This window comes from Erinaceus europaeus, chromosome 2, assembly GCF_950295315.1.
Source record: "Erinaceus europaeus chromosome 2, mEriEur2.1, whole genome shotgun sequence".
NCBI lineage: Eukaryota > Metazoa > Chordata > Mammalia > Eulipotyphla > Erinaceidae > Erinaceus > Erinaceus europaeus.
Window position 1 is genome coordinate 82,151,925 of NC_080163.1, and position 14,246 is coordinate 82,166,170.

The 14,246-nt window shown below is 38.2% G+C and overlaps 1 protein-coding gene across 3 annotated transcripts in view; it reads left to right on the plus strand.

Annotated features, from left to right (window-relative positions):
- The window catches only part of ZDHHC2 (zinc finger DHHC-type palmitoyltransferase 2), a 110,127-nt gene that overhangs the window by 85,354 nt on the left and 10,527 nt on the right, over positions 1-14,246 (plus strand). For 2 of the 3 annotated variants that reach the window (XM_007516279.3, XM_060183416.1), the window contains one exon: positions 13,022-13,134. The exons of the other annotated variant lie outside the window; for it this stretch is intronic. In XM_007516279.3, coding sequence (XP_007516341.1) covers positions 13,022-13,134 — 113 coding nt within the window. The remainder of the gene's footprint in view (positions 1-13,021; positions 13,135-14,246) is intronic. 3 annotated transcript variants of the gene reach the window in all.

The following is a 14,246-nucleotide window of genomic DNA, read 5'->3' on the forward strand; positions in this document are numbered from 1 at the left end:
CTGCTTTTGGTATCAAAGTGATATTGGCTTCATAGAAGCTGGAAAGGAGTATTCCAGTGTCTTCAATCTTCTAGAAGACTTTTAAAAGTAGAGGTATTAGCTCTTCTTTGAAAGTTTTGTAGAATTCATTTGTAAAACTATCTGGTCCAGGACTTTTATTTTTGGGATAGTTTTGGATAATTGTTTCAATTTCATTAGCTGTGATGGGCCTGTTCATGTTATTTAGTTCCTCTTTACTTAATTTTGGAAGTTCATAGATGTCTAGGAAATCGTTCATTTCTTCCAGGTTCTCTAGCTTGGTGGTATATAGTTGTTCATAGAAGCCTCGCATGATATGTTGAGTTTCTGTGGTGTCTGTTGTGATATCTTCTCTTTCATTTATGATTATTTATTTCATTTATTTGGGCCTTCTACCTTTTTTGTTTTGTGAGTCTGGCTAAAAGTTTGTCAAATTTGTTCACTCTTTCGAAGAACCAACATTTACTTTCATTGATCCTTTGTATGGTTTTCTTATTTTCAATGTTATTTATTTCTGCCCTAACTTTAGTGATTTCTATCCTTCTGGTTGTTTTAGGGTTCCTTTGTTCTTCTTCTTCTAGGTCTTTAAGATGTGAAATCAGGCTGTTTATTTCGTGTTTCCTAATGTGTGCTTGTATGGCTATGAACTGCCCTCTCACTAATGCCTTAACTGTGTCCCAAATATTTTGATAGCTTGTGTCTTCATTTTCATTGAACTATCAAAACATTTTCATTTCTTCCTTTATTTCCTCTTGGACCCAGTATTGTTAAGTAGTGTAGTGTTGAGCTTCCACAGTTTTGGATTATTACTAATCTTTCATTAATTATTAAGTGTTAGTTTAATTCCACTGTGGTCTGAGTAGATGCTTGGGATAATTTCAATGCTCTTGAATTTGCTGATGCTATCTTTGTCACCTAACATATGGTCTATCTTTGTGAATGACTGATGTGGACTTGAGTAAAATGAGTATTCCAGTTTCTTGGGATGAATGTCTCTGAAAACGTGCAATAGTTCTAGTTTATCTATCTTCTCATTTAGCTCCCTCGTGTCTTTATTGATTTTCTGCCTGGAGGATCTGTCAAGTTGAGAGAGTTGGATGTTGAAGTCCCCTACTATGACATTGTTGCTGTTATCGTATTGCTGTAGCTCTTTCAGTAGATGTTTGATGTATTTAGATGGCTCCTCATTGGGTATATAGGTGTTAATAATTGTTAAGTCCTCTTGATTGACTGATCCACTGAGCATTAAGTAGTGTCTATCCCTATCTTTTTAAATTTTATTTATTTTAAAGTCTATCATGTCAGATATGAGAATAGCTCTTCTTGCCCTTTGTTGTGGGCCATTGGCTTGTATGATAATTTTCCATCCTTTCACTTTGAGTCTGTTTGTCTTGTTGAGTTATATGGGTTTCCTGTAGACAGCATATTGTTGAGTTGTGTTTCCTGATCCATCTTCCTACTCTGTGCCTTTTAATAGGTGAGTTCAGGCCATTGACATCTATTGATATCAAAGATTGAAGATATTTTAATGCCATTCTTGTAGAGTTTTAGAGTGTTCTGACATATGGCATATTTATGGTGGTCTGACTGTTTCTAGGAGACTTTTCAGAACTTCTTTCAGGGCAGGGTTGGTGATAGTTGGTTCTTTCAACTGTTGCTTGTCTGAGAAGGTTTTATACCTTCATCTAGTCTGAATGGCAGTCTAGCAGGATACAGTAGTCTAGGTTGAAAACCTTTCTCATTGAGCACTCGATAGATACCCTGCCGTTCTCTTCTGGCTTGTAGTGTTTGTGTGGAGAAGTCTGCTGCTAATCTTATGGGTTTTCCTCTGTAGGTGACTCTTTGTTTTTCTCTTGCAGCCTTCAGGATCCTTTCTTTATCCTTATTACTTTCCATTCTAAATATGATGTGTCTTGGTGTCTTTAAGTCTGGGTTAATTCTGTTTGGGACCCTCTGGGCTTCTTGAACCTGTATGTCTTTTATGTTGTCTAGACTAGAGAAATTCTCAGCTATTATGTCCTGAAGAATGCTTTCTTCCCCTCCCTATCTTTCTTCCTCTGATAAGCCAATAATGTGTATATTATTTTTTTAAGTCATCCCATAGGTCTCTGTTGTTGTTTTCAGTAGTATCTCTTAATCTCTTTTTGAGATCTCTTACTTCTTTTTAGTTGTCTCTAATTTTATCCTTGTTCTTATTAATTCTTTCTTCAGCCTCATTTATTCTATTCTCTCTCCCCTATACTGTTTTCTGGAGTTCATCTATTTTGTTACCCTGTTCTGATACTGTTTTAGCTTGTTAAGCTAGTTGTGTTCTTAGCTCAGCTATTTCAGCTTTCATCTCTCTAATAACCTTGAGATAATTAGTGCTTTCTTCCAGAGTCTCATTTCTGCACTTCTAATGACAATTTTTTCAAACTCTTTACTCACTTCTGTGATTATTTCCTAAAGTAGTGTTTCATGTTGACCTCATTATTTTGTGCTTCAACCTTTGTGGGGGCTTTTAGCTGGACTCTTGTCCTGGTTCATTTCTCCAATATTTCTTCTTGTTGGTTTAACCATTTTATATAGTATTTTGTGAGGTCCCTCTCTCAGTACCTTTCAAATTACTTATCACTCTTGCCTGGATTGATTTGTGTCTAAGTAAGGTAATTAAAGGTTTTACAGTTGTGGAAATTGGCAGTTATTTCAATATTATTTTAATCCCTGAGTTGGAGGCTCAGTGGCTTAAAAGCCTCTTTTGTTCTTTTTCTTCCCTGTAAACTATGGGACCCTGAGGGCTTTTAAAGTATAAGTAGGCTTCTTAGTTTAATCACTGACTCCTGCCAAGATGTAAAGCAGGGTGTGGCAGAGATAATCCAGTGGTTATGCAAAGAGACTCTCATAGCCCCACCTCTAGGCCAGTTAAGTATAGATCTTCTGAGTTTCCTGGTTAGTTCTCTGTCCCCTGGTGTCAGCACAGGGCCTCCTCCTCCCCCTCCCTCCCCCCACTGCTCCAGCTTCTGAGGGCAGTAACAATGGAGACTCACAGTTGCATTTGGTGAATCTTAGGGGAGTCCTCTCCTCTCTTCAGCTGTCTTTTTGCTGGTGAAATAGACTGGAGGTGGTATCTCAACTGGTAAACTACTGGACTGTTACCAGCCACTTAATCTCTCCCTAGGCGCCTTTCTGTCCATGAGCACTCACCAGTGATTTGGTGGGTTCCTGAAGTTGTTCTAGTCCTGTCTTGTTGCATCCCCAGGTGGTCTCCTTTGGTATTCCTGGTTGACCCAGGAAAGGAGAGGAGGAAACACAGCTGTTGCTTCTCTGTAGCCTCCTGTCTGTGTCTTTCTATTTTGCATTCCAATTATATGTTTTATTCTCTTGTGTCTTTTGGTTTATGAAAAGTGTTTAAAAGTTAAGAATAGTAAAGAATTTACTACAATGTTTTCTACTTGGAATGATGGAGGGCACAAACTTGGGGGAGGGGGTATAGGCCAACGGAGTTTTAACTACAATTGTAGATTTCTGTTAATAATCTAGGTGGTGGGTAAAAAGGTGTTAACTCTTTTACAGTTTAGTTGAGTGGAATATGTTATGATTTGTAAATGTAGTATTTAAAAGAAAAAAAAGTACAAGTCCTAATTAGCTATCATAATGCTCATGTGAGAAGAAAGGAAAAAAATTCCCTCTGATCTTCTATGTCCTATCTTTGTACTAATTTTTATGAAGAAGTCAGAAGAATTTCCCTAGATGAAACTTTTGGAAAATAAATGCAGTCCCTGATATTTGTTTCCCAGTTTCATTAGCAGTACATACTATATTCTTAGTACTCTTTAAAGACTTCTAAGCATTACCTGAGCCATTTCTATGGGGAAAGAAGTGAATGGGCGTTGGAAATTCAATATTCTTTTTTTTTTTTTTTTTTTACTTCTTCTTTTTTTTTTTTTTTACATGCATAACATTCCCCAGATTCCCATTTAGCAATACAACCCCCACTATTTCATTCATCATTTTTCATGGACCTGTATTCTCCTCACCCACCCACCCACCCCAGAGTCTTTTACTTTGGTGTAATACTCCAATTCCATTTCAGGTTCGACTTGTGTTTTCTTTTCTAATCTTGTTTTTCAACTTCGGCCTGAGAGTGAGATCATCCCATATTCATCCTTCTGTTTCTGACTTATTTCACTCAACATGATTTTTTCAAGGTCCATCCAAGATCGGCTGAAAACGGTGAAGTCACCATTTTTTACAGCTGAGTAGTATTCCATTGTGTATATATACCACAACTTGCTCAGCCACTCATCTGTTGTTGGACACCTGGGTTGTTTCCAGGTTTTGGCTATTACAAATTGTGCTGCCAAGAACATATGTGTACACAGATCTTTTTGGATGGATGTGTTGGGTTCCTTAGGATATATCCCCAGGAGGGGAATTGCAGGGTCATAGGGTAGGTCCATTTCTAGCCTTCTGAGAGTTCTCCAGACTGTTCTCCACAGAGGTTGGACCAATTGACATTCCCACCAGCAGTGCAGGAGGGTTCCTTTGACCCCACACCCTCTCCAGCATTTGCTGCTGTTACCTTTTCTGATGTGTGACATTCTCACAGGAGTGAAGTGATATCTCATTGTTGTCTTGATTTGCATTTCTCTGACAATCAGAGACTTGGAGCATTTTTTCATGTGTTTCTCGGCCTTTTGGATCTCTTCTGTGGTGAATATTCTGTCCAATTCCTCCCCCCACTTTTGGATGGGGTTATTTGTTGTCTTGTTGTTGAGTCTGGTAAGCTCTTTATATATGTTGGTTATTAAACTCTTATCTGATGTATGGCATGTAAAGATCTTCTCCCATTCTGTGAGGGGTCTCTTGATTTGGGTAGTGGTTTCTTTTGCTGTGAAGAAGCTTTTTAATTTGATGTAGTCCCATAGGTTTATACTTGCCTTAGTCTTCCTTGTAATTGGATTCGTTTCATTGAAAATGTCTTTAAAATTTATGCGGAAAAAAGTTCTTCCAATATTTTCCTCTAAGTATCTGATAGTTTCTGGTCTAACATCCAAGTCCTTGATCCACTTGGAATTTACTTTTGTATTTGGTGAAATACAGTGATTCAGCTTCATTCTTCTGCATGTTTCAACCCATTGTTTCCAACACCATTTGTTGAAGAGACTCTGCTTCCCCCATATAATAGTCTGGGCCCCTTTGTCAAAGATTAGATGTCCATAGGTATGGGGCCTCATTTCTGGGCTCTCAATTCTATTCCACTGGTCAGTGTGTCTGTTCATGTTCCAGTACCAAGCAGTTTTGATGACAATGGCCCTATAATATAGTTTGAGATCTGGCAGTGTGATGCCTCCGGTTCTGTTCTTTTTTCTCAAGATTGTTTTGGCAATTCTAGGTCTTTTCTGGTTCCAGATAAACATTTGTAGCATTTTTTCTATTGTCCTAAAAAATGTGCTTGGGATCTTGATGGGGATAGCATTAAATTTGTAGATGGCTCTGGGTAATATATTCATTTTGATGGGAAATTCAATATTCTATATGTATTTTTAAACTTCAAACAACAATTTTAATATCTATAAGATACAAGCATACCTCTAGGTTTGTTTTGTTTTGTTTTGTTTTGCCTCCAGGGTTATCCCTGGGACTCATTGCCTGCACTAAGAATCCACTGCTCCTGGAGGCTATTTTTTCCCTTTTGTTGCCCTTGTTGTTTATCATTGTTATTGCTGTTGCCATTGGATAGATCAGAGAGAAATCAAGAGAGGAGGGGGACAGAAAGATAGACACCTGCAGACCTGCTTCTAGCCTATGAAGCGATCCCCCTGCAGGTCGGGAGCTGGGAGCTCAAGCCAGGATTCTTATGCCAGTTCTTGCATTTCGGGCCATGTGCGTTTAACCCCCTGCACCACTGCCCAGCCCCCATTTAAAACATTTTATTAATTATTTTATATTGACTTACAAAATTACATGTTGGGGTGGGGGCATGTGGTAGCACAGTTGGTTAAGTGCACATGGCTCGAAGTGCAAGGATGATGTAAGTATTCCAGTTTGAGTCCCCAGCTTTCCACCTGCAGGGGGTCAATTCACAACCAGTGAAGCAGGTCTGCTGGTGTCTTTCTCTCCCCCTCTCTGTCTTCCTCTCCTTTCCCCATTTCTGTCTGCCCTATTCAACAACAGCAGCAATAACAATAATGGCCAAAAAATGGAAAAAATAGCCTCCAGGAGGAGCAGTGGATTCGTAGTGCAGGCACTGAGCCGTAGCGATAACCCTGGAGGCAAAAAAAAAAAAAATTACATGTCAACAGGGATATAATTCCACACCATTCCCACCACCAGAGTTTTGAATCCCCCAGTCCCTCCATTGCAAACTACCACAGTTCTCCCAAGGTTGCAGACATGAGTTATCATCTCTACAACTATCTGTATACATTTGTATATAATTTGCCTTTTTTCTTCAGGTCCAATCTTCTTTTCCCCACCAAGCCACATATAACCTGAACACTACATCCAACTTTCCCTCCCTTTTTCCTCCTTTCCAGATCTTGGAGTTCAGAGCCCTCTTATCCTCTCCCTCCTATCACTTCTCCCCCACTGGAAGTATACATCAAATTTGCTTTGGGGGTACAGAGGTAGGAGTTCTGGCTGGAGAGTCTCTCTGCTGGACGTAGACATTGACATGTGGATTCATACCACTGCCAACCCCACCCCAACCCCACCCCCACCCCCCAGCCTGTTTCTATCTTTCCCTCTGGAGAGGTGAGGTTCTAGGACACATTGGTGAGGTTGCCCAGAGAAGTCAAGATGGAATCTTGATAACATTTGCAACTTGATGTCTGGGAGGTGGCAGGATATAAAGTTAGACAAAATTGTTAATGAACAAGAACCTAAAAGTAGGAATACAGCTCATAAGATTAGGGATCATAACGTAGAAGAAAGCTAGGAAGTCCATTTAAACATGTTTCTAGGGACCCATGACTATAGTAGTCTTTGCTTGAGTTTGATAACTAACATGAAATGAAGTTGGATAAAAATATTGTCTGAGAAAATGGTGTCAAGAGTGGAGAAAAGGGCTAGAAAGTTGGATTAGAGAGTAGCTCCTGTTCTTGACAATATTCTGTGGATAAAATTAACTTTTTACCTCCATTCACCCAACCCAGGGCCCATATATATCTGTATATTTATATTGAGCACCAGAGCCTGTGTAACCTCTGAGTCCCTATTGGTCTGAGCTCGTGGTCACTGCTGGGAACAGTGCAGGCTGCACTCATTTTAGGGCCAGTCTTCCTTGAGGGGCAGGGTAGTATACCCTAGTCTCCCTTTGCAGACTGGTGCAGCTCCTACCATCTCTGCTTTATGGTGAGGCCAGGGTATTGGGAAGGCCTGAAAGATGATGCTACTGGTGGAAGTGGTAGTGGAGAGAGGTAAGAGGTCTAAGCCCATCCTATTTATATGGGAATCCAAGGATTTCCTGACTACATACCTCTAATTTTTAAATAAAAAACAAATAAGAAAGGAGTCAGATGGTAGTGCAGCAGATGGCACAAAGCGCACATGGCACAAAGCACAAGGACCAGGTAAGGATCCCGTTTCGAGTCCCTGGCTCTCCACTAGCAGGGGAGTCATTTCACAGATGGTGAAGCAGGTCTGTAAGTGTCTATCTTTCTCTCCCCCTCTCTGTCTTCCCCTCCTCTCTCCATTTCTCTCTGTCCTAACAATGACAACATCAATAACAACAATAATAACTATAACAACAACAGCAAAAGAAAAGCATAGCCATAGTATTATCCTTAAATTTTAAAGGTTTTTTTTTTCCTAGTTGACAGATCATTATGCACACAGGACCTATGGGAATACAGAGAAGGGAAGAGAAAGACATCTGCAGACCTGCTTCACTGCTTGTGAAATGACTCCCCTGCAGGTGGGGAGCCCTGGGCTTCAAACCAGGATACTTACTCTGGTCCTTGTGCTTTGCACCATTTGCTCTTAACCCGCTGCATTACCACTCGACTCCCTCCAATGCATATTTCCTATGTATCATGTACTTTCACCAGTGAAGTCTGGTTTAACTCCAGAATACATTTAAAGGCAGTGATGTCATTAATCATTTCAAATTCACTAATATTTTTCACAGGACATTTTAACAAATTGGAATGCTGACTTGAAAATTCCATAGTTAAATGTTAATGTTTTTTCGTATACCTCAATGCAAAAAAAAATATATATATATATGTATATATATATATCTTGTTTTAATAAATTGTTTAAAATATTCTTCAAACTTAAAAATATGTTTTTCATTTGTTTATTTGTGAATGAGAATAAGGGAGGGAAGACCAGAACACTGCTCAGCTTTGGCATAGATAGGGTAGGGCTTGGAACTGAATCAGAAGCCTCTGTGGCTTCACACATGTGAAGTAGTGCTCCAGTTGGTGGCTGAACTGTATAGCTCCCTGATCCTATTTCCTAACTTTCATAAAATCTAACAGTTTTAAATAATATTTTACACTTACTAAGATATATATATATATATTTCCATGGTATTTGGAGTTGAAAGATAGTATCTCTCCTGCTAAGTGTACTCTGGGTAAAAATCCTAATTCTGGTATTGTTGCCCAAATAAGTAATCGAGAAGAGGTCAAGTGACTTCTCCAGGCTTCTCTTCCTTTTCTGTTAAATGTTGAGATTAAATTTTGATGACTGGGGGCCAGGTGGCGCACCTGGTTAAGTGTACACATTATAATGCACAAAGACCCAGGTTCAAGTCCCTGGTTTCACCGGCAGGGGGGAAATCTTCATGAGTGGTGAAGCAAGGCTGCAGTTGTCTCTCTCCCTCTGTATATCTCCTCCTCCCCTCTCAATTTCTCCCTGTCTCTATCCAGTAATAAATCAATAGAGAATAAAGATGGTATTTAAAATAAAATTGTTTTAATACCATAAGTTTCCCCTATAAGATTCTGTAATTTCTCTAAATTGATCATACAAAATTCCTATGAGTAGTACTATGTTCTCCTCTCTACATCACAGTTGTATGTATGTCTATTTATTAAACATTCCCACCTGAATATCTAAAGGTCAGCCCCAACTGAATGAGCATAAAGTGTAAGTCTTGATTCTAATCCATCTGGACTTTCATCGTAAACTTGATTCTTCTTCAGATTTCTATATCTAAGTTTGAGTGACCTCCTTTCTCCTAAGTACTCAGGCCAGAAACTTTGGATTCATCCTAGATTTCTCTGTCTCAATTAACTTGAATTTCTCTGTTTGTAAATTCTGTTAGATGTTACCCCAGAATGCATCTAATATTAAATATTTTTTAGCTTTTATGGCTGTTTTTCTGATCGAGTCCATTTTTTCTTACATGGATTACTTAATGCTTTCCCAACCAATCTTCCTGATTCCATCTTTACCTTATTCTGATCTGTTTTCCAATAAGAAATCAGAGTGATCTTGTTTCTTTTTAAATATTGTTTTGTCTTTTTATGTTTTTTCCTATGTGATTTAAATTTTATTTATTTAAAAAAAGGAGACATTAACAAAACCGTAGGATAAGAGGGGTACAACTCCACACAATTCCTACTGCCAGATCTCTACACCCCATCCCCTCTTCTGATAGCTTTCCTATTCTTTATCCCTCTAGGAATATAGACTCAAGGTCATTGTAGGTTGCAGAAGGTAGAAGGTCTGGCTTCTGTAACTGCTTCTATCTTTTCATGTTTTTATTAAGATTTTATTTGTTTATTGACATGGACAGAGAAAGAAAACCAAAGCATCAGTCTGTCACATGAAGTACTGGAGAATGGAACTTGGAATTATCATGCTTCCATATCCAGCACTCTAGCCACTGTGCTACCTCCCAGGCTGCCCATTGTTTTGTCCTATGGTAAGCACCTTCTACTGATGTCTTCTTAATAAGAGCAACAACTAATGAAAACCCTTACTTGGTCCTGCCTAATATGGCTGCCAGCACCTTCGTGATGTCAACTCTTTGCTCACAATTCTCAGATACATTTTCCTTGTCCTCGAATATACCAGGCATGTGTCACTTATTTAGTGCCTTTGCTCTTGCCATTTACTCGTCATTGTTCCTGCAGATGTCTGAATGGCTTTGCTTCTTTCACTTTCTGCTCAGGTGCAGCTTCACAATGGAAACCATCTTTGAGATCCTTCGTAAAACAGTGATCTGTTTCTCCACATCCCTTTACATTGTCTTTTTCAGTTGTCATAATTATTTCTATTGTGATAGCTTTTTGTCACCTGACTTATTTCACATTTGTTTTTCTTTTTTCTTATTTTTCATAAACTACAATGAAACTTTCAAAATATCAAAGATTATTCATCAATATAATAGATACTCAAAGAATACTGCTGAATGAAGATTAGCTGTAATGAATCTGTAAGGATTTGATATGCTGTACTTAGTATGTGGTTCCTTTCCCAAGGAATAATATGGATTAGAAGAAGACATACTTCATTAAAAGAAGACATACTTTTGGGCGGGGGTAGATAGCATAGTGGTTATGCAAAGAGACTGTCATACCTGAGGCTCTGAAGTCCCAGGTTCAATCCATCACGCCACCATAAACCAGAGCTGAGCAGTGTTTTGGTGTTTCTCTGTGTCTTTCTCTCTGCATCTCTCTCAAAAATAAATAAAATACTTTAAAAAAAAAAAAGAAGACATACTTTTAAGTTTAATGATATTATTTTTTTAAGACTTACCTCCAGATTTTTAATGAGGACATCAATGTTGTACAAAAATATGAAATTCTCAAATTTTAGAAATGAGGCAATGAGTAGCAGAGAAGTATATTCATTCAAATGCTATATTCAACTAAATTCATTTGCAGAATTCGATATAACTTTTTTTTTGTTTTGGAACATCACTATAAATAGTGTTTAGGGTATCCTAGAAATATACTAACAGATTCTATGCCAATAAATTTATTTAAGTAAAATATTATTCTGTATGATTTTTGCCACAGGGTTATCATACCATACCACAAGTCGTGCTGAGTGCCTGCATGACTCCACTGCTCATAATGGCCATCTTTTCTTTCTTTATTTCTTCTTCCTTTCTTCTTTCTTTCTTTAATTATTTTATGTTTATTTATTTATTGGATAGCGACAGTCAGAAATCAAGAGCGAAGGAGGAGATAGAGAGGACAAGGGACAGAAAGACACCTGCAGCACTGCTTCACCACTCTGAAAGCTTTCCCACTGCAGGTGGGGACTAGGAAGGAAGGAAGGAAGGAAGGAAGGAAAGAAGGAAGGAAGGAAGGAAGGAAGGAAGGAAGGAAGGAAGGAAGGAAAGGAGGGGCCGGGTGGTGGCACACCTGGTTAAGCACATGTATTACAATGTGCAAGGACCCGGGTTCGAGCCCCCAGTCCCCACCTGCAGGGGGAAAGCTTGATGAGTGGTGAAGCAGGACTGCAGGCATCTCTCTGTCTCTCTCATGCACAGTAACATGTGCACTCAACCAGGTGCACCACCACCCAGCCCCTTCCTTTCTTTTTTTTTTTAATTTTTTAATTTTATTTTATTGCATAGAGATAGCCAGAAATCAAGAGGGAAGAGGGTAACAGAGAGGGAGAGAGACCTGCAACCCTCATGAAGTTTCCTTACTGCAGTAGGGGACTAGGACCTTCAACCAGGGTCCTCATGCATGACATGTGTACTTTACAGACTGTACCATCATTTAGTCTCAGTATATTTTTGAAAGAAATGTATTTATTTTGAAAAAGAGGGGAGAAGGAGGGGTGGTGGGGGGAGAGAGAGAGGGAACTAGAACACCACTCTGGCACAGATGATGCCAGGAATCAAATTCAGGCCCTCAAGACTGAGAGCCCACTACTTTTTATCACATCTATGGTCACTATTCTGTGTATTTTTCTAACAACTAATGTGAAAATATGTGGCATTTCTACTTAAATTTTTAAAAATTGAATTCTTTTAAGACTCCTCATTTCTTATATTTGGTCATCAAATTTATAAGACCTGAAGGTTTCAAGTATGTTCAAGCTTTTTTAAAATTTCTTTATTGGGGGATTAATGGTTTATTAACAACAGTAAAGTACAATAGTTTCTACATGCACAACATTTCCACATAACAATACAACCCCTGCTAGGTCCTCCTCTGCCATCATGTTTTAGGTCCCAAACCCTACCCCCCACCCCAGAGTCTTTTTACTTTGGCGCAATACACCAACTCCAGTCCAAGTTCTGCGTAGAGTTTTCCCTTCTGGTGTTGTTTTTCAGTTTCTATCTATGAATGAGATAATCCCATAGTCATCCTTTTGTTTCTCACTTATCTCACTTAACATGAGATCTTCACGCTCCATCCAAGATGGAGTAAAGAATGTGAATTCACTATGAACCTGAGACTTTTGGAACCTCAGGAATAAAAGTCTTTTTGCATAACCATTATGCCATCTACACCTGTTCACATTTCTTTTTAAATGATATCACTCAAAGTTTTGTTTAAGTTTTATAGAAGAAGGTAGAGAATTCCTTTGTTAATACCAGTTAGGTCTGTGCATTTCTTAAACTTGTCTTTCTATACTGTCACCTCTTTTTGCTTTCCATTTAAAGAAGAATATTTTTCCTTTCTATGTTAAATGTCCTATAAACTTATCTTAAACCAAATTATATAGCACTGTCTTAAATGAGGAACTACTTTAATTCGCCCTAAATGGAATATAACTTAAACTTAATTAAAATTGACAGTATTAAGTTCAGAACAGATTATTTGCTGAAGACTGAAACTGGTATCTATTCACATTATTAAACATGGAGATGCTCTGTTGTTAAAGACTGCCATCTTATTGTAATCAAAATAATGGGGAAAAAACTGATGATAGAGCACTTTTCAATTATGATTTAATAACTTATTCTTATGATCCTCAATTTTCCTTGAGTAATTTTTACAATTATCTTGCATAACAACTGGTTTAAATTCATAATTTTGAGAAATACTCAATACTATCAAGAGTTAACATTATGATTATAATGATGATTACTATTATTCAGTCCTGAAAGCCACCAGTTTCCTGCAAAGCCATTGAGAGAGTCCCAGAGCCATCTTCTTACTGAGTCTCACTCTTGGACAGACAGCAGCACAAACCCAGGAAAAGGCAAAGCTGGTAACGTTGTTCTCGTTTGGCTATTTCGATATACATTATTTTTAAAATAGTGCAAGTGGGTTAAACTCATTAGATTACCAATAGTTTGTTTTGAGGTTGGGCTTCCATTGTAAATATATTTTCAAAAAACTACTGTTTGGGAAATACTTAAATATGTTAGTTGTAGAAATTTTATTTTGTGAAAGATAGTTCTACATTTCTCTTTTTTTCCAGTTTAAAGAGCCAGGTCTTTATCAATGTAAAGTAGAATATTGGAAATATACTCACAACTTACTAAAAAATGGGGGAAATTAAATCTTCTTAGACAAAAGATTCATAAAGCATCTTTTGAAAAGGAATTTAAGTTATGTAGTTACTTTATTCCAACATTCCTATGCAATTTAAACCACTGACTGCATAATCACAATGTTACTTACCTGTTATTTCTTCTTATTCCATTTAAATTTCTCTTGTTGTTTTTTTAAATATTTATCTATTTATTCTCTTTTGTTGCCCTTGTTGTATTGTTGTAGATATTATTATTGTCATTGTTGGATAGGACAGAGAAAAATAGAGAGAGGAGGGGAAGACAGAGACCTGCTTCACTGCCTGTGAAGCAACTCCCCTACAGATGGAGAGCGGGGGGCTCAAAAAAGGGTCCTTGCTCCAGTCCTTGTGTTTTGTGCCACCTGCGCTTAACCCACTGTGCTACTGCCTGACTCCCCTCTTTTTTTTTTTTCTTATCTCCTACTTACTTGAACAGCATAATTTACTGGTAGAGAACAAGCAAGGCTTTAAAGTGAGACAATTTATTAAACAATTTGGGCACTTGTTATTATTTAGTATTTTTTAAGCTACCTAAACTTTTTTGGACTTGGTTTCCTTATCTTTTTTTTTTTATTGTTTATTCCCTTTTGTTGCCCTTGTTTTATTGTTGTAGTTATTATTGTTGATGTTGTCGTTGTTGGATAGGACAGAGAGAAATGAAGAGAGGAGGTGAAGACAGAGAGGAGGAGAGAAAGATAGACACCTGCAGACCTGCTTCACCGCCTGTGAAGCGACTCCCCTGCAGGTGGGGAGCCGGGGGCTCAAACCGGGATCTTTACACAGGGCCTTGGGCTTGGCACCACCTG